Source organism: Protopterus annectens, chromosome 8.part0, assembly GCF_019279795.1.
Source record: "Protopterus annectens isolate FY-2018-M chromosome 8.part0, PAN1.0, whole genome shotgun sequence".
NCBI classification, from domain to species: domain Eukaryota; kingdom Metazoa; phylum Chordata; order Ceratodontiformes; family Protopteridae; genus Protopterus; species Protopterus annectens.
In genome coordinates this window covers 1,571,920,645-1,571,947,183 of record NC_056741.1, presented here as the reverse complement: position 1 = coordinate 1,571,947,183, position 26,539 = coordinate 1,571,920,645, and the positions used below count along the sequence as shown (strand labels likewise).

The 26,539-nt window shown below is 40.3% G+C and overlaps 1 protein-coding gene across 1 annotated transcript in view; it reads left to right on the top strand.

Moving 5' to 3' along the window:
* Positions 1-26,539, top strand: part of IGSF9B (immunoglobulin superfamily member 9B) — a 3,189,659-nt gene that overhangs the window by 1,641,713 nt on the left and 1,521,407 nt on the right. The window contains exon 7 of the mRNA XM_044081131.1: positions 11,063-11,208. Coding sequence (XP_043937066.1) covers positions 11,063-11,208 — 146 coding nt within the window. The remainder of the gene's footprint in view (positions 1-11,062; positions 11,209-26,539) is intronic.

Below are 26,539 nucleotides of genomic sequence, written 5' to 3'. Positions count from 1 at the left end.
AAATAATGTGGATATTCTGCAAAAGGGCCTTACAGAAACGGATGCCTGGTGCCAGAGCCATGGGCTCAAGCTTAATGCCAATAAATGTATAGTTATCCCCTTTGGAAATAAAACATGTACCCATGAATTACCACATAGGTGGTAGTACACTAAACATCGAAAGTGTGATGAGAGACTTAGGGACACAGGTAGACAGTGGTCTCACCTTCGATACCCACATCGCCACAACAGTCAAGAAATCCTTCTATTTGGCACACCTCATCACTAAGTGCTTTTCATCCAGAAAAAAGGAGGTCATTGTCCCACTGTACTCATCCCTCATTAGACCCATTATAGAGTATAATGCCCTGTTTGGTATGTACCTCACAAGACGTCTGCAACAGCTGGAAAGGCTGCAGAAATACCTCACTAAAAGAATCACAGGCCTAAAGCAGATGCCATATGCTGACCGTCTAAAAATACTCCAGCTATACTCTGTGGCATATCGTCTACTCAGAGGTGATCTCTGCTTAACATACAAGGCCATGTCAAACCCTGAGCTGTTGGACATGCTCCACTTAAAGAAACCCCAATCCCTCAGACCACACATTCCAGGGATCTAAACCTTGTCATCACAATGAACAAATCATGTTGGAGGAATAGGTTCCTGACCCAGAGACTCTCCATAGTCTGGAATAGACTGCCCATACATGTCAAGCAGAGTGCCTCCTTGGCCCTCTTCAAAAGGAACCTTGATGATTGGATGGGAGATAGGAAATTCACCCCTGGGATCATGTCAGTCGCCCTGCTAGACAGGAGTCCAAGGAAGTAAATATTGTGGGAAGAACTATCCAGGGAATTGTTATGGCTAGACTTGTATAGACCCTAGGGCCGTTAGCTTATTACCAACCTATGAACCTATGAACCTATGAACTATGGAATGAGGAAGTACAATAGAGTATACAGAGAAAGAGGTTGGTGAAGAAGAAGTGGGATTGTCAGAAAGATGAAGAAAGTAGCAGGAGTATAAGGAGATGAGGTGCATGGCAAAGAGAGAGGTGGCGAAGGCTAAGGATAAGGCGTATGAAGAGTTGTATGAAAAGTTGGACACTAAGGAAGGAGAAAAGGACCTGTACCGATTGGCTAGACAGAGGGACCGAGCTAGTAAAGCTGTGCATCAGGTAAAGGTGATAAAGGATAATGACGGTAATGTACTCACAAGCAAAGAGAGTGTGTTGAGCAGATGGAAAGAGTACTTTGAGGGGCTGATGAATGAAGAGAATGAGAGGGAGAGAAGATTGGATGATGTGCGGATAGTGAATCATGAAGTGCAGTGGATTAGCAAGGAAGAAGTAAGGATAGCTATGAAGAGGATGAAGAACAGAAAGGCTGTTGGTCCAGATGATATACCTGTGGAAGCATGGAGGTGTTTAAGTGAAATGGCAGTGGAGTTTTTAACTAGATTGTTTAATGAAATCTTGGAAAGTGAGATGATGCCTGAGGAATGTAGAAAAAGTGTTTTGGTACCATGTTTTAAGAATAAGGGTGATGTGCAGAGCTGTAGTAACTACAGAGGGATTAAATTGATCAGTCACAGCATGAAGTTATGGGAAAGAGTAGTGGAAGCTAGGTTAAGAAGGGAGGTGATGATTAGTGATCAGCAGTATGGTTTCATGCCAGGAAAGAGCACTACAGATGCGATGTTTGCTCTGAGAGTGTTGATGGAGAAGTACAGAGAAGGTCAGAAGGAGTTGCATTGTGTCTTTGTGGACTTAGAGAAAGCATATAACAGGATGCCTAGAGTAGAGTTGTGGTATTGTATGAGGAAGTCGGGAGTGTCGGAGAAGTATGTAAGTGTGGTACAGTATATGTACAAGGGTAGTGTGACAGCAGTGAGGTCTGCAGTGGGAGTGATGGATGTGTTTAAGGTGGAGGTGGGATTACATCAAGGATCAGCTCTGATCCCTTTCTTGTTTGCAATGGTGATGGACAGGTTGACAGATTAGATCAGACAGGAGTCTCCGTGGACTGTGATGTTTGGAGATGACATTGTGATCTGTAGTGAGAGTAGGGAACAGGTGGAGGAGACCCTGGAGACATGGAGATATGCTCTAGAGAGAAGAGGAATGAAGGTCAGCAGGACTAAGACAGAATATATGTGTGTGAATGAGAGAGTGGATAGAGGAATGGTGAGGATGCAGGGAGTAGAGGTGGTGAAGGTGAATGAGTTTAAATACTTGGGATCAACAGTTATGTAATGGTGAGTGTGGAAGAGAGGTAAAGAAGAGAGTACAGGCAGGATGGAGTGGGTGGAGAAGAGTGTTAGGAGTGATTTTTGACAGACGAGTACCAGTAAGAGTGAAAGGGAAGGTCTACAAGAGGGTAGTGAGACCAGCTATGTTATATGGGTTGGAGACAGTGGCACTGACAAAAAGGCAAGAGTCAGAGTTGGATGTGGCAGAGTTAAAGATGTTAAGATTTGCACTGGGTGTGATGAGGGTGGACACGATTAGGAATAAGTATATTAGAGGGTCAGCCCAGGTTGGAAGATTTGGAGACAAAGCCAGAGAGGCAAGATTATGTTGGTTTGTACATATGTTGAGGAGGGATGCAGAGTATATTATGAAAAAGATACTAAGGATGAAGCTGCCAGGTAACAAGAAAAGAAGAAAGCCTAAGATAAATTTATGGATGTGGTGAGAGAGGGCATGCAGGTAGTTGGTGTGACAGAGTAAGATGCAGAGGACAGGAAGAAATGGAAACAGATGATCCGCTGTGGTGAGCCCTAATCGGAGCAGCCGAAAGAAGAAGAAGAAGAAGTCATGGAAGTGCATACATTTTTTTACCACGGGACTTGATGAGCTGAAAGATCATGCAAAGACTGATCCAGTTTTGCCAAAGCTCAACCACTACATTAATGTTGGATGGCCGTCGAAGCAATCTAGTGTACCACCTGAAGTGCAAACTTATTTTCCTTACAGAGTTGAAATGTTGTTGGAAGATGGCATTATTTTCAAAGGTCCTAAAATTGTTGTTCCTGCTTCCTTACAATGTGAATATATCCAAATTTTGCATCGTGGTCACCCAGGTTCTGAATCTACCAGAAGAAGGGTGAGAGGACTAGTATTTTGGCCTTCTCAGGTAAAAGATACTGATAGAGTACTTTCTTCTTGTTCAGTATGCAGTAGTAGTAAACTGCATTTGCAAAAAGAACCACATCAGCTAAATCAAGTTCTTGAACTACCTTGGTCAACAGTATCCACTTATATATTCGAGTGGAACAGACAGCATTACTTAGTGTTGGTAGACTCTTATTCAAACTAGTTTGAGGTCGATTTAACCTAACATCCACTGCTGTTATCACCAAGTTGAAACGTCATTTCTCAGTCCATGGTAGTCCACACAAAGTTATTTCTGACAATGGTACCCAATTTACCAGTCAGTTGTTTCAGAAATTTGCAAAAGAATGGGACTGTGTACATGTTACTTGTAGTCCAGAATACACACAGTCAAGTGGACTAGCTGAACATGCAGTGCAGAGTGCAAAGCAATTACTAGAGAAATCAAAGTGTGATAATAATGATGTCTTTTTGAATTTACTCAATCTCAGAAACATACACCATGACGATATACTTGGCTCGCCTGCTCAGAGACTTCTATCTAGGAAAACCAGAACAACATTGCCTATCAGTTCCAGTTTGTTGAGGCCTAAAACAAAGAACAACAGAACAATCAAAGCCCAACTATTCAAAAACCGTTCTTTCCAGATGTCCATCTATGATAAATCGAGCAGATTTCTTTGTCCATTGAAAGAAAGCGAGACAGTGAGGATACAAATGGCTAAAGGTTTTGACCAGATTGGTCAAGTAACAGGTATATGTGCCAAGCCAAAATCTTGCTTTGTAGAATCTGAGGGTGTGGAGTGCAGGAGAAATCGTAGACATTTTCTTCCTTTATCAGAATCGATATTGCAGCATTGTTCCTTTGATACAGACTCTGGTCCTGTTGCAGAATGTGCCTTGACCTCTATTTCCATTCCTGATGATGTTACTGATGTTTCCAAAGTTGAACATTCAGCAGAGACAGTCCCAGTTGTTATAGCTAATTCTAATTTCTATGTCACATGATTTGATCGTATTTCCAGACCTAGTGTGAAATACACAGCAACCTGGACATAATTGTCTGGATGCATTTAGTTCTGTATAATTGCATGTCAAAGAATTATTTGTATCAATTGCATGTCAATTAATGTCGTATTTATTGCATGACTGATTGCTGAAAGAGGGAGGATGTAGAATAGTGTGTGTCTGTGTGTGTTTTACCTTTAAAAAGCATTTCAAGGGCAGCATGTGCATATAAATAGCAAGCATGTGCTAGCTTCGGTGCCATTTTGAGAGCGCTGCCAATGAATGAGCATGTATGATTGTAATAGCTAGTTTGTTTATACGTTTACCTAAGTTAAAGTTATTAAGCCTCAATCCTAATGTGTTTGTACCTAATAAAGCTGCTTGAACAGAGCCCACAGAAGTTTGTCTGTTTTATCCTGACCAGACTGATTTATCAAATGATTTTAGAAATGCAATTAAGCAAAGAAGGAAAGGGTTTGAAGATTTATTTCTATGAAACTAGGAACTTTTTTGTGGAGAATTTTCTTAAAGTTATCTGTTAAGAGAAATATGAAATATAAAGCAATAAAATATTGTACTATGATTGCAAGATAAAGGAAACTGCAAATCATTGTTTTTTAGAATGTAAAATGAGTAAGTCTTTTTGGAAAAAGTTTAAAAGATATATAGCTGGGAAGTTTCATGCAAATTATATCATATTGTAAATATGAAAGAGAAAGGATGGAGGAAAGTGATAAATGGGATAAAATATTTGTTACAATCTGGGTATTGTTGAAAAGAAGGTATGAAGGGATATCGTATAACAAAAGCAGATGTATTTGCAAAAATAGGAAAATGTGGAAAAAACATTGGGAAGGATAGATGAAAATTAAGGAAATAGGAATGGAAGAAGTATGTACAAAAATTATGTTGTATTACTGATGAAGAAAATGTAAAAACGACGTAAATAATGTGGATGCGCGTTTGCAAAACTATGTAAATAATAAAGAATAATATGTAAATAATGTACATAGGGCGGCGGCAGTGGTGCAGCGGTTAGCGTTGTCACCTCACATCAAGAGGTTCTCCGGTTTGATTCTCGGCTGGGGTGCCTTCTGTGTGGAGTCTGCATGTCCTCCCTGTGGTCGCGTGCATTTGCTCCAGTTTCCTCCCACATCCCAAAGACATGCTGTAGGTGGATTGGACACTCTAAATTGGCCCTAGACATAAGTGCATGCGTATGTGTGCCTTCTGTGGAAGGTTGGGCGCTGGGCTGGCAACTCGACACCATAAAACTCCACTGCCAATCATGAGAGGACAGGTGATCTGCTGTGGCAACCCCTAAGTGAGAAAAGCCGAAAGAAGAAGATGTAAATAATGTATATGTAAATAAAGCAACAACTAATCTTTTTTTACTAAGTGCCATGGGATCTTTTACATCAAAATGAGCTACCACAATCTCAAGCAGATGAGACCTGAGGTTAATATTTGTTTTGTACACTATTGCAGGAGTCATGAGGGTTTGTAGTTAACTAATACATTCCATATACTCTGTCTTCTGCTATGTAAACTATCCTTAAGTTACTGATATCTATATCTTGTGGACTGGCTCTCCCCAAATAATTTTTGATAATAATGTTCGTTGACATCATCATCATCAACCCCATTTTTATCTCTTTCTGCATGGATTCAGACTGTTGCGTTGTCACCATCTTTTTCAGTTCATTGCCACTATCTTACCTTCCTTGATGGCCATGCCTGACTGCTGCAGGTCTTCTCTCACACAGTACATCCTTCTCTTCTCTGGATACCCTCACTTCATTTTTCCTATTTCCTTTCTCTCCCAAATCTTCTTCACTAGATTGTATGTTGGACAGTGCAGTGGTGCAGCAGTTTGCATTGTCACCTCACAGCAAGTGGTTCTCTGGTTTGATTCTCAGCTGGGGTGCCTTCTGTAAGGAGTCTCATGCCCTCCCTGCATTTCTGTGGGTTTTCTCTGGGTGCTGTGATTTCCTCCCATGTTACAAAGACATGTGTTTTTCCCCGGGCCTGTGCTGAAAATTGGCTCATTCCAAGTCAGACTTTCCTAGTAAATAAATGTTAAATAAATAAATAAATGTGCCCAAACAACCAAAATCTGTTCATTTTCATCTTTTTTTTTTTTTTTTTTTTTTTACAATTAGAGCTACTTTGGCTTCTACACAGATGCCCTTGTTTCTTCATCTGTACCACAGTATGCATTCTACTACACATCTCAGGTACTTCATCTTTATCACCACTGGCTTTCCCAGTTGGTCTGCTATCACTGCCCATATTTTTGTACCATACAGTAGTACTGGTCACACCACTGTTTTCTGTACCTTAGTCTTCAGCTTCTTTGATGTTCTTGTGTCAGACATGATCCCTAATACTCTGTGCCAGTTGGCTGCAACCCCTGCAGTTCTAGCTTTGAGCTCCTCATTCAGACTTCCTTTCTCAGCCACCCCACAAAGATACTTGAAACTGTTAACCGGTTCCACTATTTTCCATTCTCTCTCAATTTTCATCTTCTGATTTCTGTCATTTGCTGTCATGACAACTGTTTTGTCTGTACTCAGTGTCATCCTGTGTGCTTTCAGTTTTGCATTGCATTCTTCAGTCATTATCTGAAGTTTCTGCTTGTAATGAGTTTTCTATTCAATGCCACTCTTCCGTCTGTGATGGTTATGCCTGACTATTGCAGGTCTTCCCTCACACAATCCATACATCTCTTTGCTGGATGCCCTCATTTCTTATTGCCTTTTTCCTTTCTCTCCCAACTCTTCTTCACCAGATTCTGTCCCGTCTGACCTATCTGCTAATGTTGTCCATTACCAGTATGAACAACACTGAGCTCAGCGATGAACCCTGATGCCCACCCATGCCTATAGGGAACCCTCTCTGTGAGTCCAAGCACTGTTTGTACTTGTATCATTGGGTCCTTGTACCTAGACTGCACTAATTGTACCCCTGTTTCTGTGGTTTTGAACCATTTCGGAACTGCCGAAATTGCCTTTCTTGAGACCTTGTTATATGTTTTCTCCAAGTCTGGGAACATCTAGTTGTAGTTTTCCTCATCTCTTATCTTCTCCTCCACTACCTTCCTCACTGCAAACATTTTGTCACTTGTGCTGCATCCTGATCCGAATCCAAACTGCTTGTCTCCCATTTATTTTCTGCTGCACAGTTTATTTGTTTATCATTCATCCTCTCCAACGCTTTCATGAATATTCTTTTTCCCTTGTACACTAGCACTAAAATACATATTCTCCAGTCATCTGGGATACACCTACTGATATGAGTACCTTCTGGAGCCATTTTTCCTCAAACTCTCCCACCATCTTAGTTATATCTGTCATGAACTCATCTGAGCCTGCTGCTTTCCCTGACTTAATTTTCTTTAGTGCTCTCTTATTTTTCAAGGGCAGACTCCTCCTCTTCTTACATCATAAGGTGTGTCTCATATAGTACAGCTCCTGTGGAGTTTTCATCATCTAGACACTGGTGGAAGTATTCCTTCCATCTGCCTTTGATGTTCCATGGACTGTCGAGCTGGTATCCCTTATCATGGGTATTCCACAGGGCTCGTTACTGGGACCTCTTTTGTTTGGACTGTACTTCTTTGAAGTCAAGGCAAATGTAGAGGACCTTTGGTTGGCCAGATCTGCAGAAGACTGCAAGCTGGGTGCAGTCACTGAATCCTCCAAAGCTATAGATATCTTCCAGTAAGGTCTGACATAGGCACATAACTGGTGCCAGAACCATGGCCTAAAACTCAATGCCAAAAAATACATAATTATTCGCCTTGGGAAGACTACCACCCTTGGAAATTACAATGTTGATAATACTCCCCAAAATGTAGCCCTAATGGTAGGGAACTTGGGAACTCAGATTGACAGTAACCTGAACTTTGATCACCATGTGTCCCTGGTAGTGTGAAAATCTTTCTACATTGTACGATTTATAAGTTAAGGCATGGCATCCAGATCTAAGGAGTTCATAGTCCCATTATACTCCACCCCATTACACCAATATTTGAGTACACTGCATCCTTCAACATGTACTTCACTAGGCATTTGCAACAATGGTAGCAGCCACAGAAGTTGCTCACTAAAAGAATACAGGATGCAAACAATATGTACTATGCAGACCACCTCCTAGCCCTGTCCCTGTACGTGGTCTTCTACAGACAACTGAGGTGTGATCTATGCATAATCTACAAGGCATTCTCGGATCCAGCCCTGAGAGGTCTGCTCCACATTCGCAACACAAACAGTACTAGAATTACCTGATCTAACTATCTAAACCTCATCTGTGACATAAACAAAACATGTCGGAGACACAGGTATGTATCTCAGACATTATCCTTTCAATAGAACAGACTCCCCATTCATGTAAAACAGAGCTCTTCCCTAAGCCTATTCAAATGCAGTTTGAACCAATGAATGGAAAATTGCAAATTCATCCCTGGCTTGTCGCTTGTGACCCTTATGGACAAGGGTAGTTTGTAAGTCACAAGCATATACCAAAGCCATTCTAGCCTCTTGATATTGATAATTAGGACATCTGGAGCATGAATGGCTAGGTTGAAATAGACTTTAGGGCTGTTAGCCTAGTAACCTTCTATGATCCTCTAATGAATATCTTCTTTATTTTTCTGTCTTAGCTTTTCAGCCTGATAAGTGTCCCTTTGTGCCATATGTTGAGTCACTTTCTAGAAGCTAGTGGAATGTCTCTGATGCCTTGCTCATTGCTATTGTGACTGCTTTCTTGGGCTCCTTGTTATCCAACCACTATTCCTTCCTAGCTTGGTTCATCTTTTCTGTCTCCCACTTTTTCCTGCACTCCTTCTTTCTTTTGATAACTTTCTGGACTTCTGCATTCTTTCACTTTTTCTCCACCTCTACATTCCTTGTGTACCTTCTTTCTGTATTTGGCTGTGCCGCATGGCTAATCTGTAGTCCTCACACACATGTTGTTCTGAACCACTGCCATTCTTCATCTGCACCAATCTCCTCTTCTTACCAACATGCTAGAGCCCTGAGTGTTTCCTTGAACTCTTGTGGTTTCTCTCCAGTCAACTTCTAGGCCTTCAGCCCAGTCTGTTTTGACCTTAGAGCCATTTCTGACTGTAGCTTGCAGCTGAGATCACCAGTGGTTCATGCTGACAGCCGACTGTTTCACTAGAGAAGACTTTGCAATCTCTGACTCTACCCCAGCACCCTTTCCTTTTAGGAGGAAGTCTAGTTGGCTACCCTTGTATATGATCTTGTGACCATCTCACTTGGTGAACATCTTAATAATGATCAGGGCTCAATGAAATTCACCCAGTAAGTATGTCTGAAATAAAACTATGGAGGTTAACCAGGAAGAGAAGAGATGGTGTGTGTGTGTGTGTATGTGTGTGTGTGTGTGTGTGTGTGTGTGTGCGTGTGCGTGTGCGTGTGCGTGTGTGTGTGTGTGTGTGTGTGTGTGTGTGTGTGTGTGTGTGTGTGTGTGTGTGTGTGTGCGTGTGTGTGTGTGTGTGCGTGTGTGTATGTATTTAGTGCTGAAAACTTTTCACTGTTTGAAAGCAGGCATTAGAGAACAGAATCTAAACAATTTTTGGGCTAGGAGTAAATTCAGAATTCATTTGTAGTAGTAGTGTATGTGTGCGTAAGTTTGTGTGTGTGTGTGTGTGTGTGTGTGTGTGTGTGTGTGTGTGTGTGTGTGTGTGTGTGTGTGTGTGTGTGTGTGTGTGTGTGTGTGTGTGTGTGTATAATGGTAAGCATGCTTTGAACAGGCAGAAAATGTCACAGAAGTAGTTGAAATCACTGCAAGTCCTAAGAAGTGTAAGAAAGTGACCCTTCAGTGATAAGAAGTAGACAGTTACTTCATTTTGTATCTGCTGCATCCTCTGAAGTGAAAGAGATTATATCAGATATTACAAGTCAGGTCTGTACTTGTCAGAACTTGTCCATATTGTAGTTGGGTAGGGTCTAGTGTTTTTGTCTCCACTTTATTGTTGACCAGTAAGGCTCTGTCCAATCCATCCATCTGACCGATTCATTCCCACAGGAGGCTAGAGTCCTATGACCAATGTACTAATCCCAAGGACAGGGGTCAGGCAATGGGAGTGGTGTTATCATCTGCTCAGGAAGTTGTGGGAGCTGGAGTTCACTTAAGCCCTTAGCAGTTTTCCATTGTGTACGTCTGTGTCATCTCAAGAGATGCTGCACAATTTGTGCATGTGGGTACTTGTCTCCCAATCCTGTGGAAGGTGTCCCCTTGTTTGCCTTGTCCCTCCCTTGAAGACATCTCACCTCTGGTAATCCCCACTCTGCACCAGAGATTTAATGTAAAGACCACACGTCTGGCAAGTGTACCACATGCTCCCCCAGACAGAGGTGAGCCACCTGTGTGTCATTATTCTGTGCAGCACCACCCGCCAACCACCAAATCCTCCTGCATTTGGGCTGATAAGTTCAATCCATGTCAGTTGAGCCACAGTCAGGACTTTATCCCTCTATGCCATGCAGTTAGCCCAAAAGCCAGGGTTTTATAACTCTATGCCATGCAATTGAGCCATAGTCAGGGCTTTATCCCTCTAGACCATACATCTGGGCCATAGTCAGAGCTATATACTTCTATGCTATACAGCTGGGCCATAGTCAGAGCTATATACTTCTGTGCTATACATCTGGGCCATAGTCAGAGCTATATACTTCTGTGCTATACATCTGGGCCATAGTCATGAATTTATCCCTCAATGCCATGCAGCTCGAACATGGCCCACTTACTAGCTTTGTGACAGTTAATAATACAAACAGCAGTACCAACAGCTACATCCTGTTTCAATGACATAATCTAACACTGATTTATCTTTTAAATGAGTTTACAGTTTACTATGTATCGTAAAAAGCAGATGACTTCTACTTGCTAGCACAAAAATACTAACTATTACTGTTCTTTTCTTGTAGTGACCTGAAGGTGAGGGTACGGATCCTGATAGATGGAACCTTGATTATTTTCCGAGTCAAACCAGAAGATGCTGGGAAATACACCTGTGTCCCTAGTAACAACCTGGGACGGCCCCCCTCTGCTTATGCCTATCTTATCATCCAGTGTGAGTTTTATCTTAAAATTTGCTTTTCTTTTCCCAAATCCTGTTTCTTTTCCAGCAAGAAACTTTCTTGATTAAGGTACAAGTACATTCTAAATAAGGCTATTGTTGTAAATGTGTTTGCATACAACTGATTTTATTTGGTATTTGGCATACTGGTTAACATGGGCCACCTCTGTATGTTATCATTCTGTGCCCCTGATCTATTAGCTCCTCCAGAATCTGTACTGTTAAGTTCAGACCTTGGCAGATGGGTCATAGTAAGGGCTTTATCCCTCTATACATTGAGTTGGGCCACAGTCAGGGTTTATACCTTCCATACCATGGGCTGGGCCATAGTCAGGTCTTTATCCCTTCCATAACATGAGCTGGGCCATAATCAAGGCTTTATCCCTCTATAACATGGGCTGGACCATACAGGGCATTATCCCCTCCATACCATGAGCTGGTCCATTGTCAGGACTTTATCCCTTCCATACAGTTTTAAATCATCTACAAAATGGAGATTAGAAGTCTTTACACTTTGTTGTTTTCTGGGAGCCAAATTATAGCCATGACCTAATCTGTTAAGTAGACAGCTTATGGGTTAAGGGCAAGACAAAAGGACAGCGGTGACAAGAGAGTCACCCTGGAATATCCCCCTTTGAAGTTTTATCCCTGGAATAATAATTTGTCCTTCATCTTGGCTTAGTTGCTAAGTGGTTTGCCACTGTTACATGGTCACTGTAATGTAATTGATCAGTGTAGGGTGTATGTTATACATTTTTAAGCACTCTTTTATCCATGAATGTGGAATACTGCCAAATGTTTTTTTGCAGTCTATCCATGCCATCCTTAGATTCTTCCCCATTTTAAGTTCTCCATTATGACTTTAACAAGAAATGATCCTTTGTTCAATATGACATACTTTTGTTACCCTTTTGTTCTGTTGCCTTGATTGAGTTTTCTTCTAAATGACTAAAGACTCTGCTGGCATCCATTCACTGTATAGTTTATACATTGTTGGAAGACAGGTTATTGGTCTATAGTTTTTAGGACAGCTTGCAGGTTTGCTCTTAAGAAGGAACATTGTTTTTCCTGTTGTTAACCAGACTGGTGTGTGTTCAGGGTACACATAAGTAATTCTTGCTCATGGCTAAATCTTCATGTAAAAATATGGTACTTCCCTGACAGCATGTGATGTGAAACCCAGCTTGCCCATCCAAAGCACTGTTTTGAATCACTCCTGACTGCAGTCTGTGACAACTTTCCTGCTCATAAAAAAGACAAAACCAGTAAATGAACAATCCACATATTTTCAGCCCTAATACCTTCCAAAAAACACTGAAGTACAATCTGAGTTTGTCCGAGGATAGCACCATCAACAACACAAAAATGACAGACTGCTGGCAACTTCTTCCATCAGAAACAGCCCCAGAATCACTTGTTACATCATCCACCAACACTTTTGCAAGCCATTCCTTACTGCAACTTGCTGTTACAAAAGTTTCCTTTCAAGTCTGTCTACAAAGTTTTAGAAATAAAGACTTTACCTAAAGCATTTCCGTGTGTGTGGGTGCTTTTCTTGGCAGCATTCCTTCCTTACAGTCTCAGTATTTCTTTCATTAGTAACACAGCAGCCATGAGAATTAAAGCGTGTGTGTGGAATGCACAAAAACAAGAAGAATTGCAAATTTCTTTCTCTTCCAAAATGTAACTCAAACTTATTTTCCTTACCAAAGAAGTGAAATTACACCTTACAGTGTTTCCCCATACTCCATTTCATTGCAGTATGCGAGTCTCACAACCATGAAAACCTTGTTGTGATAATAAGTAAGTACCAAAGATAATAATACTTTTACCTCAGCATTTAGGTGCTGCATCTGGGCCTGGAGTTTTCCAATTAAGGGCTTTTCTTAACTTCGTTTCAGTCTTTCTAGCTGTTACTTCATCCCATTTCATATCCTCTACATTTGAACTCCTTATTCTTTTAATTCTTCTATCCATTTAGCATCTTTGTTATGTATATCTTCATAGATATTTCTATTTCTTCTTTTTTTGGTGGTGGTTCAATTCCTTTTGCCTTGTTTCCCAATTCTCTATAAACTTTTTGGGTCATCAATATATTGCTTATTTTGTACTGTTCCTTTATATTTATCTGCATATCTTCTATTTTTTTCTGCCTGTGCTGATATTTTTTTTTTATTTGAGATAGACCACGATTGATCCTGATGTGTTCTAAAACTAAGCTTTGCTTTTATCACATCTATCTTTCTGAGTATTTTTTGTTGATCTGTTCCCTCTTCCAACAGTAACACCTCTATGTGATACTTCCATGATGGCCTTTGATTTTCCCCTTCCTTTCCCTTACTGCCCTGTGTTTTTGTGGTAAGACTTTATCTGTTACTAATTTAGCTGCACAGTAATATATCCTATTTACTTCTGTTATATCACATGAATCTTTAAGAACAGTCCTACTTACGGTGTTCATTTGTTTTATCAGACTTATAACTGTTGGGGTTTTATGGACTTTCTGTAGTTTATTTCTTTCATCGATCTTAATATGCCTGTCCATCTCTGTTAAATAAATCAAACTCATTTTCTTCTAAACTGAGGGCACATTGTTTGTCCTCCATTTCCTGTGGGCATTCTATAGAAAGTTCCACAGCATTTTCCAGTGCCATATTATCTTCAGTTTCATCCTGTATCATCTGTTGTTTTTTCATGTGGGAACTCACTGGCCTATCAGTCTACAACATTGATGCCTACAGTTTCCTGTTCATTTCCTTGCTGTGCAACTCCAACTGAACTTTTGTACTGGTTTTCTATGGGACGCTCCAAAGTATCTTCAGGTGGCAACTGATCAGATGTTTCCCCCTCCAATGGTTTCTTCTTATTTTGGGGATCCATTGCTCTAGCTTGCTGTGATGTTATCAAAGTTAGATTTTCTACACAAAATCCTTTACTTCACTGGTAATCCATAACCTCACTTTCTGTTTCTTTAACTTTTGCATTACTAATCCTCTTCTCTACTTCTCCTGTTTGTTTTCTTATTTTTTTGTATTGCAAAATTTTCCTTATCTGGATACCTTTTGTATTTCTCTTGAAATATCTTTGGTGCTGCTCTTTTTGTATTGATTAGTTTTGTTTTCTCCTTGGCATAAATATTACACCATATCAAATCTCTTTCCCATCTTCATATTTCTTCAGATGTTTTCTGCTTCTTCTGTTTCTCCTTACTTGGGCGACTTGTTGTTCCATCATACTGTGATATAACCTGTGTTAGACTTTCTACACTAAATCCTTCATTTCACAGGTATTCCATAACTTCAACTTTACTAATCTTCTGTTCTACATTCCCTCTTTGTGATCTTATATTTTGTATTGTGAAATTTTCCATATCTGGATGCATTAGCCTGTATTTCTCTTTGAATGTCTTTGGGGCTGCTTTTTTGTGTTGACTAAATTTGGCTTTCTCCTTTGCATAAATATTGCACCATATCAGATCTCTCTTTCTTTCCCATATCCATGTTTCTTTTTTACGCCTTTCAAAAAATCCCTGTATTTTGTTCTTTATATTTTCACATTTCCTGAGTCTGTATGGTTAAGGTGCTTACCTCACAGACACAAGTTAAAGAGTTTAATTCTTACTTATGAGGGACATTGGCTAGGCTTAAAATGGCCCAAAAGGACAACTAGTTAATACTTACCTATGAACCTAAGTCATGCCACCCCATGATTTTAGGGGTTGGAGATGGCATAATGGTTAAACTGGTTACCTCCCAGATACAAGGTACAGGGTTTGTTTCTCACCTCTGATGGGAAAATTGTCCGAGCCTAAAATTGTGTGCAAAAGTAGCTAGTCCAGCACTTCCCAATTAATAACGTGCACAGTACTGTAGCTGCTCTCCTTATTTGTTACTAATTACTCAAACATCTCACTCTTTTTCTCTCTTGGTGCTGGTTAATTAAGTCCAGTATCCATAACTTTAGCATGTGTAATACAAATAACACATTTCTGTACTGCAATAGTTTAACTTAGCTGTTCAGAATGTTCAAGTCATTTTATTTCCTTTCTCTTTTGGTTTAATAGTTGCATCTACCTAATCATTGATATAGGACGTGGTTTGTGTCTTCTCACTATTAACTGACAGTCGTTTGTATTGTTTTTATGATTCTTGTACTCTTCTTTCTTACTTTGACCTTTTATAAAATGAATGTATGTATTATGTGAGTAGCTTTTCTCCCTGGGCCTCTGCTGAAAAGGGGCCTTGTGCCCAATAAGACTATTCTGGTAAACATGCTAGTAAATGTCTGTGTTTGTAATATATGGTCTAAGATAAATAAATATGTCATTGTTCATTAATAGCGGCTCAAAACCTTAGCCTGGAATAAGATGAGTGTAATGTTATGTTCGGTATACTTAGCCATGCTTCTATCAGCTGTGTGAAGTAGAGAACAAAAATGGTGAATACTGTGAAGGATGTCTGTGAAATTGCTGGAAAACCTTAAGGGTAATATGATATGGGAATAAGTGGCTGAACATTTTGTGAGAGGATTGTTTTAATTGGGGAGACCTGGTAGATTTTCCATAAGTATTAACTAGTTCTGGAGGCTTAAAATGTTATAGAAAGATTTATCAGCATATTGGTGTATTTCAGTATTTGAACGAGCTAAAGGAGAGGATATAGTGGATGAGACAGTTTCTGTCTATATATCTGTCGATCTATATATCTATCGATCTATCAGGCTCACAAACTGAATGACTGAGCTAAACAAAGGAGGGGCACTGACCATAACTCTGATCTGTGATATAAAACAATAAGTATCCTGTTTTCTTGCTTATTTTTTTGCTAGTTATTGCTTATTCTTACAATTTATTGCACTTTTTATTGTCTGCTGCCTATTTGTACTGTATTTTATTGCGATAAACTAATCTGCACTGTTCTACTGCCTTACTGGGCCTTTTAAATCACTTTTGTTACTGCTCATATTTGGTAAAATTTTTTAGCTAGTTTCACTGTGTGAAAGGTATTAACTGGAAATTTTCTCCTTTTGGTAAGCATCTGTTTGGTGTTCTGTTTTTCTTGCCAAGGAGTGTATCATATAACTGATTTGTTTGCAGTGAAAAGCATTCTCTAGAGTCTCCTTGCTCCTTTGTCTGTTTAAAACTTTCATTTAGTGTCTCACTGCTGTTTTCCTGCTGGCATAAACATTTCTGTGGTGTTTTCTATCTAAAATAGAGTAGCTAATAGCTGTAGCATAGTTACTCAACTCCCTCCCTATTGTTGTCTTTGTACCCTCCATCCCTATTGTTGTCTTTGTCCTTAAACTTCGTGGCTTTGCAGTTGCCTGCCCCTACTGTAAATTAGATCTGGGACACTCCTCCCAGTCTAGTCTCATTAGCTCATCCTACTTAATACAGAAAGAACATTTGCGAAGGTCAATCCCCATAGCTTATTTACCTTGAATTATCCTCCGTTCCTCCTTTCTCCCTTCCCATTCAAAAAATTAAAAAATTCAGCTGCTTTTACAGTATTTGTGTTTCCTCCTCCTACTGTATTACTTCATCTTGCTTTTTCAGCTACTTGATCTCTAAAGTGTTCAATTGCATTACTTCTGCTGCATTTATCACAGCTTGTTTTTAGGCTGTTTAAACTGTAAGTGTTATTTTAAGCCTCTTAGTTTTGGTGTAAGCACTTGGGCTTTAGGCCTACCCCTTAGCTTTCCCTGGCGTTCTCCCTGAGATTCTGACAAATCTGGATGGACAATTTCCTACGGTTTCACCTGCCAGCCTGGTTGATATGGGCATCCAGAGACAGTGTAGCAACTGCCTCATGTACACATACAACCATCTGCTATTTCCACCTAGGAATACAATTTGCAAGAGATGAAATTGCATTAAGAACCTAGAGTCTATGCTCTCTCCCTCACAAACCAGTATATCTGATAATGAGAAGGTTATCAACACAATTACTACACCTCAAACACCACCCCCCTCAACTACACAACACACACCCACATATTTGGAGGTCCTCAACAAAAACATACCCAAACAAAGGAGACCTCAGAGGCGAAAACAAGTGTGAACTCCACAACCTTCCACACCACATACTACGCATAGTCTACACACCTCTGTCTCGCAACCACAAAGGCCTAACCATAAACCCAACATATTAGTCATAGGCGACTCCATTGTGAGACACACAGATGTGCCTCTCACCAGGCTGGATAAGGAGAAAGTCACGGTTAGTTGTCTGTCAGGTGCCAGAATCCACCATATCACACATGTACTCAAGTTTCTCAACAACAGGTACTGTTATGACTCTGTCATAGTCCATGTTGGCATGAATGACTTGAGACATACCTCTCTGGACTATATAAAGAGGGACATGATTGAGCTTAGTGAATATGTGCCCCAGGCAGGTATGTCCCTAGCCTTAAGCAGCATTCTATCGTCACCTAGAATGATGCCTCAATACAAACAGAAAATGATTGACTTTAACAATTGGCTTAGTTTCTGGTGTCATTCCAGGGGGATCCAGTACCTGACAGCCTGGGAAGATATGATCGACAGACCACAATGCTTTGCTAGAGATTGTCTGCATCTGTCTTACTTGCACTTCAGGTGTCTGGCAAAGGCCCTTGCTCCCCCATAGTGCTTTTTTTAGGAAAAGTCTCGAGGTTGATAAAACCAACATACAAATTTCAACAAACTGCAAATTAAAGGTCATGCTGATAAACGCTAGGAGTCTAAACATGGAACTTCACTCATTGCAATCATTCGTAACCCTGGAAGATGCTGACATTTGTGCAGTCACAGAAACCTGGTTCAAAGCTGCGGAGAACACCCAAGCCTTACCTGGTTACTCATCCTATTATACATTCAGACCCCAAACTGTAGGCAGCAAAACCAAATGAGGTGGAGTTTCAATGTATGTTAAAAACACACACACCTTCAGGCTGGTCAAACAGTATGACGCACAGGAGACACTCCAGGTGCAGTTATCCATTGACAAGACCTCTATTCAAATCATAGCTAGCTACAGACCCCCAATTTTGACTCAGGATGACCACTCCACCTATCTGGACCTCTTTGAATCTATCAAGATTCATCCTTTTACCCTGATCCTGGAGGACCTTAACTACCCAACCAGAGATGGGAAAAACTACTCATGCCAGAATGCAAATACCCAGAGATTCCTTGATTTTATCAATGCAAATGCCCTGGAGCAGCTAGTTGATACCCCCATAAGAGGTGATAATATCTTGGACTTGGTATTAATCAACATGAGTAACCACTGCAGCACCCCTACAGTAGCATCCTCCCTGGTAAGATCTGTCCATAAAGTGGTCACTTTTGAAGTCAGCATCTCCCCTGACCCCCCCCCCCCTCTAGCTAGAGTTAAACAAGAAAACTTCTGCAAAACTGATTACAACCTCCTGAGGGATGGTATAAATAGCTTCACAGGCCCCTCCCCCTCTGTTGGAACTGGAACCGATGTCCAAATCTACACCAAAGTACTATACGAGCACTTATATAGATGCATGGAATCAGGAATACCTGACAGGACAAAATCATCCTCCGCAAGGAAGAGTTAATCTATCTGGTGCACCTCTACAATAAATAAACTATGTAACAAAAGGAAAAAAAATGCTGTCCAGGACCAAGAAGGAGCAGGTGCCCAACTGGAATCAATCTCTTCTTAGCTTGAACAAGCAAATAAGAGCACTAGTGAAATCCTCTAAAGTCAGCTTCGATTCCAAATTAGCCGCATCTACTAGAGACAATCATAAGGCCTTCTTCACATATGTCCGCAATCTCAAAGGAAGCACCCAGATCTGTTCAGAACTGGTGGTCAAGGACACCACATACACAAATGCAGCAGATATAGCCAACCTACTGGCTGACAGATTCAGTGAACACTTCACCCCTCTGTCCCCCATTAGTAAATCAGGACATCCCCAGTACCTGCTCCCCTCCCCTTATCTCTAGGGAACAGGTCATCACTGCCCTCTCAAAGGCAAAAAATACAGCCTCAATGGGACCCGATAACATCCCAGGCTGCATTCTATATGAACTCAGGCATGAACTTGCAGCACTATTAGGCACCCTATTCTACCAAAGTCTGAGTACTAGCTTTGTCCCAGATAAGTGGAGGTCAGCCACTGTCATCCCTTTGCACAAAGGTGGAGCATCCACCGATCTGGAAAATTATAGACCCATCAGCCTAACTAGCCTTATCTGAAAGGCCATGGAATGGATTATCATGGACCTTATTAACAGGGACAGTGGCAACCTGCAGACACTTGACCTCACACAGTTTGGCTTTGTCAAGGGGAGGTCATGTCTGTTAAATCTGGTCGACTTTTTTGAGACAGCCACCAAAGCCATGGATGAGGGGAAGATGGTGCATTCTGCCTTACTTGACCTGGCCAAGGCCTTCAACACTATTCCCCACTCAGGCAAAGTAGACAAACCCTCTCAACTAAGTATCAGTCCATATGTTACCAGATGGGTAGAAAACTGGCTCACTGATAGATCCCACCTAATCAGAGTAGGGGAAGCCACCTCAAGCAGTAGACCCATAACAAGCAGCATACCCCAGGGATCGGAATTGGAGCCTCTGTCATTTGGGATATACTTCTCTGAGGTGCAGGCCAAAACCAGTGGGCTATGACTGATGAAGTTTGCAGATGACTGCAAGCTGGGCATGGTCATCAATTCCCCGAGTGAGGAGGACGTCCTCCAAGATGGTCTCACCCAAACAAATGACTGGTGCCAGAAACATGGCCTCAAGCTGAATGCCAAAAAATGCATCATCTTCCCCTTTGGGGAGAGTGACATCCCCACATATTATCACATTAATAGCAATGTCCTGAGCACACAATCACTCATGAGGGATTTGGGCACCCAGCTTGATAGCAACCTGACTTTTGACCACCATGTTCACTCCGTTGTAAGGAAAGCTTTCTATATGGCTCACCTCATATGTAAGGGGTATCTCATCCAGGGACAAGGAGGTCATAACATCCCTATGTTCTTCCCTTATAAGGCCAATTATTGAGTACAACGCCCCCTTTGGCATGTACCTCACAAAACACATGCAACAGCTGGAGAGACCACAGAGGTTCCTCACCAGAAGAATCCAGAGCCTCAAACATCTATCCTACACAGATAGGCTAAAAGCCATGTCCCTCTGCTCAGTTTCATACAGACTCCTCAGAGGTGACCTCTGTCTGGCATACAAAGCAATCTCAGACCCCGCTTGGATGGGAATGCTGCATATCTGCAAGTCAAGCTCCACTTGAGTAACCTACACGTGCGACCTCAACATAGTCTGTGACGTCAATAGGACTTGGCGGAACAGATTTGTGTCCCAGAGACTCCCCCATGTGTGGAATAGACTCCCTCTCCACGTCAAGCAGAATACCTCCTTATCCCTTTTCAAGCGCAACCTGGATAACTGGATGGGAAACAAAAAATACACCCCTGGGATTCCACCCGTGTCCCTCCTGGACAGGATCTTTGGGGTGCTGACTTGTCTAAACATGGGCTAAACTCTTGACTAGGCTTATAAGGGCCTCAGGGCCAATAGCCTAGTAACTTCCTATGATCCTATGATCCTATGTTTCTGATTTGACAAACAAAAAGCGGGAAAGGGTTTGAAGTACAGGAATGGAAGGGTGCTGATGGGTGTGCAGAACCGGACAGATAAGTTTATTTTGCAGACTGGCATAGCTGACAATGAGTTATGTAAGCCCAAAAGACAAAAAACTGGCCCAGACAGAGAGCCTGCTAAATAAAACTCATATAAGAGCTCTCACAGGTGTTCTACTTATGGTTTGATTTAAAGTCTTTAGAGAACAAATTGTGTCTGAGAACTGGAAAGTGACCTTTTATTGTTCATTTGTACAAAATGGGTTGCATTCTTTTCAGTTATTGACTTTTGTGTTCCACATTTGTTCTGATGAAAGTTATACAAAAGAGAAGACAATAAAAAGGAGACTTCGCACTTCTTGGGAGATCATAAAATAATGAATATTGGTAGTAGGTGCCTGTCCGATGATGTGGGTTATTTTGGTTAGGATAGGGCTTTTGCTGTTTAGGGAATTAGATCATAAACTGAAGAATAAGGTTGTAAGTAAAAAGATAGAGGGTGGATTTGGTACTAATCTCCAAGAAAATCTTAAGAGGACAGTCATCAGATGGGAGTCGCCTAAAACTAAAGGGGTGGTTAGCATTGTTCTCTTGCCTTATATCATATTGTAACTAATACATTTACATTAATGATCTTCTGTTTGTTGGATAATAATATAATAGTGTTTGCTTATGATTAAGAACATGGTGTGTTTATACATGATAAGAGAAAATGGTGGAGTAAAGATTTTAGGAAGTTAGTAAAACTCCACTGCCAGTCATGAGTGGACAGGTGATCCACTGTGGCAACCCCTAACCGGGAAAAGCCGAAGGAAGAAGAAGAAGAAGAAGAAGAAAAGTGAGTAGGTAAGTGACCATAGAAAGTAAAAGAAATGTACTAAGGCTATAACAATACTGAGGCTGAGCTTGTGTTATATGGTTTGCTACCAGAAATAAAAAGAGAGTAGAATGAGTTGGAAGAAGTTGGGTTGTGCTGAGAATTAATTATACTACACAGTGTCCTGTGGCAGTGACCCAGAGAGCAGAATGTGTTAATATTTTCTGTTGGGGGGGGGGGGGATCTCATTAAAGCAATTAATGTCTTTCTTTTCTTATAGATAGAAGTAAGGAGGCCTCATTTTGATTGTTGTGTGCAGTTTCAAAGCCTATTTAAAGAGATGGAGTCTTGAGTGTGAGGGTATACCAGAGGAGGACATCAGAGTGCATGGTATAAGGTATGGAGGAAGAGGATGTCAGCTGACATCACATTTGGAAGTCCAGTATAAGAACGGGAAAGGTGACAGAAGAGGCAAGGTTTGTGAAGTAACTGGAAAACTTTAAGGGAATATGATTTCCTAGACAGGAAGTCTGCCTGTATTTTGGAATAATGTAAGTATTTCATTTGTAGAACAGGATTTTTTAAAGGATTCAAATAGGGATAGGGCAGATGGTGTGGGTCAGTTAAAAATGACATCTCTAAGTATCTTTATAACTAAACACTTAGGCATTTCTCTTATTGGCATTGTTATATAATGTAATCTTAAAACACAGAGATGTAAGAAGTCAGAAACCGTAAGAAATTTGAAGACGCAGTGAGTACAGCTTGCACTCTTTTTATGGAAGCATTATTCTTTCTCTTCTTCAGTTTTGAGCAGTTAAAGTATTCCATTAGTAGTAATTATTTAGTTGTCTAAAACAGATAAAATGTTGGAAAGAATGGGATAGTAAATGGCCACATTTGAGTTCTTCCACAGAACACATGAGCATGTTTAAAAAATCATTAGTATGGCTAAATATGAAGGGACCCTAAAAATCAAGTTACAACCATAACAAGCTGTAATAGAAAATGCTGAAAGCTAAATGCAATTACTTGAACAGGAGAATGAGATAGTAAAACACAATCTGAAACTAAAAGAGAAAAGACCAAGCAGTTGTGAAAAACACCACCTTTTTGGAAGTTCAAGACTTGACATTGTGAGTCCCAAACCTCTGAAATATTTTGATCTTCTTCAAATGCCATCAAACTGTAAAACTTGCTGTTACAAATTAAGTGTTTTTTACAGGTAGCAACCCCCCCACACCTTCCATTTGGGGCTGCACACTGACGCCCACTGCTTTCATATACCAACTCTCAGATCTTGCTATCATGGAAAAGAGAGAGAGAGAGAGAGAAAATCCTTCAAGGTACAGAAGTCTTGAAATGAGTACACAGCTCCCTGATATTGCATTTGTTTTCCTAGGCCTATGGATTGTATTTGTGCTCCTCAGACATATAACGGGAACCCTTGAAAAAACTGGAGAAAGAACATTCAGAGACATTAAACTCCTGAAATGTAGGTTTAGGAAGCAGAAAACAATGATATTTGGAATCATTAAAAGTGCCTGATGAGGATTTAAGCACCATATTTATGATTGAAGAGAAGCTTGAGGACCCAGCAATTTTCTGTTGCAATTAAGGGAAAATATATGCAATGGAGTGGAAAAGCAGGAAAATGTATGTCTTTTCCATGTTGTTTTAACCTTTTCATTCTCATTTCTGATTAAATAATTATCCTTCAGGCTGTTAGAGACCAAAATCTGACTGTGTAGAAGGACATGCTAATTAAAATAAACCAGAACTTCTCATTTACCTTACTGAATAGGAGTAAAACTTTAACCAGCTTTGTAATGAATGAGCACTGATAGGGTATCTTTGTTGTTAACCAATGCTGTCCAGCTTGCAGCGGTTTGCATGGGAAAAGATACTGCTATTCAGTTCTGTAGAAAAGTCCGAGTTTGTATCCAAACTCCTTTGCCATTCAAAAGTAGCAGCTAAGTTGAATGTAGGGAAAGAAATAGCAGACAAGTCAGTACAATGGGCAGAGAAAAGGGACAAAGGACTTGCTCCATTAACCAGTGATGGAGGAAAACTAGGATCGATGACCTGAGAAAAATGTCAGGATACAATGCAGAAAGTCACTGGAGAGCAGAATTCACTGCTTACTACAGATTGTACACCAGAAAAGCCCCCATCCCACCCCCTGATGCTTGTGTCATTGTGAGTAGGAAAGAGTGGTGGCAGAAATCCTACAGCAAAAAATTTACAAGCAGAAAGCAGAACAGTCTTGGAGTAACATCTTCTCAGAAACAGTGAAGATTTTGATTAAAAGTGCTGGAAAGTGCGAAGGCTCCATAAATTAGATATATCTGAAAGTAAGACCTATGAATCTGGAAAGGGCAGGAATGACACAAAGCAGCAGAAAAGAGAGCATGCCACACAGCTGCAGAAAAAGCGGACTAAAAATGATTGTTATTGAATGGCTTGGATTACATATTAACTATTTTATCTATTTATTCATTGACTTTTGTTTACCATGAAGGTACGACTGGATCACAGGTACCCATTTTTAGAGGAGGCCTTTTCTTTAAACATTAATTACATAGGACATCAAACAAAAGGTTTGACTACAAATTGGTTGGCACAATAATTATTGATTCAATAATTCTCAATAGGTAGTGCATATTTCAATATGTATATTGCAGGCGCACAATAAAGTTTGGAGAGTGACACAGCATTATTATTTCTTGTCATTTGTCAAGTTGTGAATGTTTTGTAGGACAGATCCCAATAAAAATAGGAGGAGAGGAAAGAGATAATAGATAATGTGAGAAGTTGATATAGGTGAGTCTGGGTAGGGGGTGGGAAAGGGTAGGTGGGAAAAAGAAGAAAGAAAATGAGGATAGGCTAGAGGAGGAAGAGCTGAATGTTAGAGGGTGGTAATTAGGGGTAAAGCAGGCTTCAGTCAGGCCTAGTATATGGGCAGAGTTGGGAGGAAGATAAAAACTCCTTTAGTGATTGTTTAACAAAAATTTTATTAGAAATTGATCTGGTGAGTAGTGGTAGGGAATTCCAATAGGGGATTTCAGCTTTTAGCCACTGAGTAAGAGTAAAGGCTTATAACTGAGGTTTTCATTGGTTTATGGATCATCAGGAGTTGTTTGTACACAGGTCTCAGAGATCTGTTGAGGTGGTAGTTGAGAAATATAGAACTAAGGGCAGAGCAGGTTGCAGGTTTGAAAATCAGGCTGTGATCCAGAGTAAGTTTGTAGATAGTTAAGGTGGTTGGGAAGTTCAGTCTATGTAACAGATTGCAGAGTGATGCAGTCAAGGATGTTATGAGTGGCACTTGATATGAATTTGCCAGTTTTATTGTAGCAGGATACTAGTTTACTTAGTAGATGTAGATCTGAGCGTGCGTATGTATCTTTAAGAAGCATTTCCAGATGCAGCACGTGCATATAAATACTGAGCACGTGCAGGCAGCTGTGCCATTTTAACAGAACAGCCAGAGTATTAATATGTATGAGTGTGGCGGTCAGTCCATTTATAATTTTGTTTAAGTTTAAGTTACAAAGCCTCATTTCTGATGTGTTTGTGTGTAATAAAGCTGCTTGAACAGAACCCATGAATGTTCATCTGTTTTATCCTAACCAGACAAGCAACATGGTGTCAGAACTGGGATTAGAAGAGCAACTTCTTTGAGCCATGAGGTGCAGAGTTGAAGGTGAAGGTAGACTAAGCTGGTTGAGTGAAATGGAGCAAAGACAAATGAAAAAGGGCCAGAAACAAACTAAAGGTAAAGAAAACTGCACAAATGATTTATTTGGCAAAGAAAATGAAATGGCACATTTATAAGGCACAAAACTCATTATTAATCAAACAAAAGCACAAACTGCATTATTAATTAAATAAAATGTTCAAAACCACGATATTTTATAAAACTAATGCAACTATTCATATGGGGCTCAGAATTACCTTTGGTTTGTATAACGAGCATTTTTAAAGTAAAACGGGGACAAGAAAAGTATATTGAGCATGAAAAGAGATTAAAAGCACATAACGAGTACAATAAAAGGGCAAATAAAGCTTAAAGAGCAAGGTGACTGCATGACTTTTAATAAAAGACCGTGACTGGGCACGCACAATATTTCGCATTGAGCGAAGCCATTCAGAGCATAACTAGAGTTGTTCGAAGTATCTCAGAGTGTGCAAAGTATTTGCAGATTGTGTGCTTTAATACTGTGCAATTATTTCAAACAGTGCAAAGTACAAGTACTGTTATGTAAAGTAGTGTGTGCAAAGTACAGTTATATTGCAAAGTGCAGTCAAAGTACAGCCATTTTGAAAGTTTTCATGTGCTGTGTGCATTTATTCACAGAAAGCCACCATTTCAAAGTGTTTCTTACACTGTACAGAGTTACTTCGCAAAGTGCATCTATTTAAAAGGTTTTTGTGGTGTATACAGTTTATTTGCAAAGTGCATTCATCTTGAAGTGTTTCTTACTCTGAGCTTTTTCTGCTATGTGCAGTTTATTCACGAAGTACAGTCATTTCGATGTATTTCTACACTAAGGAGTGGTTTCATAAAGTACAGTGATTTCAAAGTGTTCTTGTGCTATGGAGACTTATTTGGCAAAGTGCAGTTATTTCAAAGGGTTTGTTGTGCTATTGGGCATAATTACAAGTACTGGCATAAAGGTCTGACATATATACTCCAAGCCACAAGCCAAGTACCAAACCAGTAAAAAGAAATATGAAGAAGCCAAGCCAGGACACACTTGATAAGTTTTATTAAGCACTTTCGTCTCACGATGGAAACTTCATCAGAATGACGTTCAAGCAAACCCAACCCAACTTTTATCCCTGTTATCAATTAAACAATTACTTACAGCAAT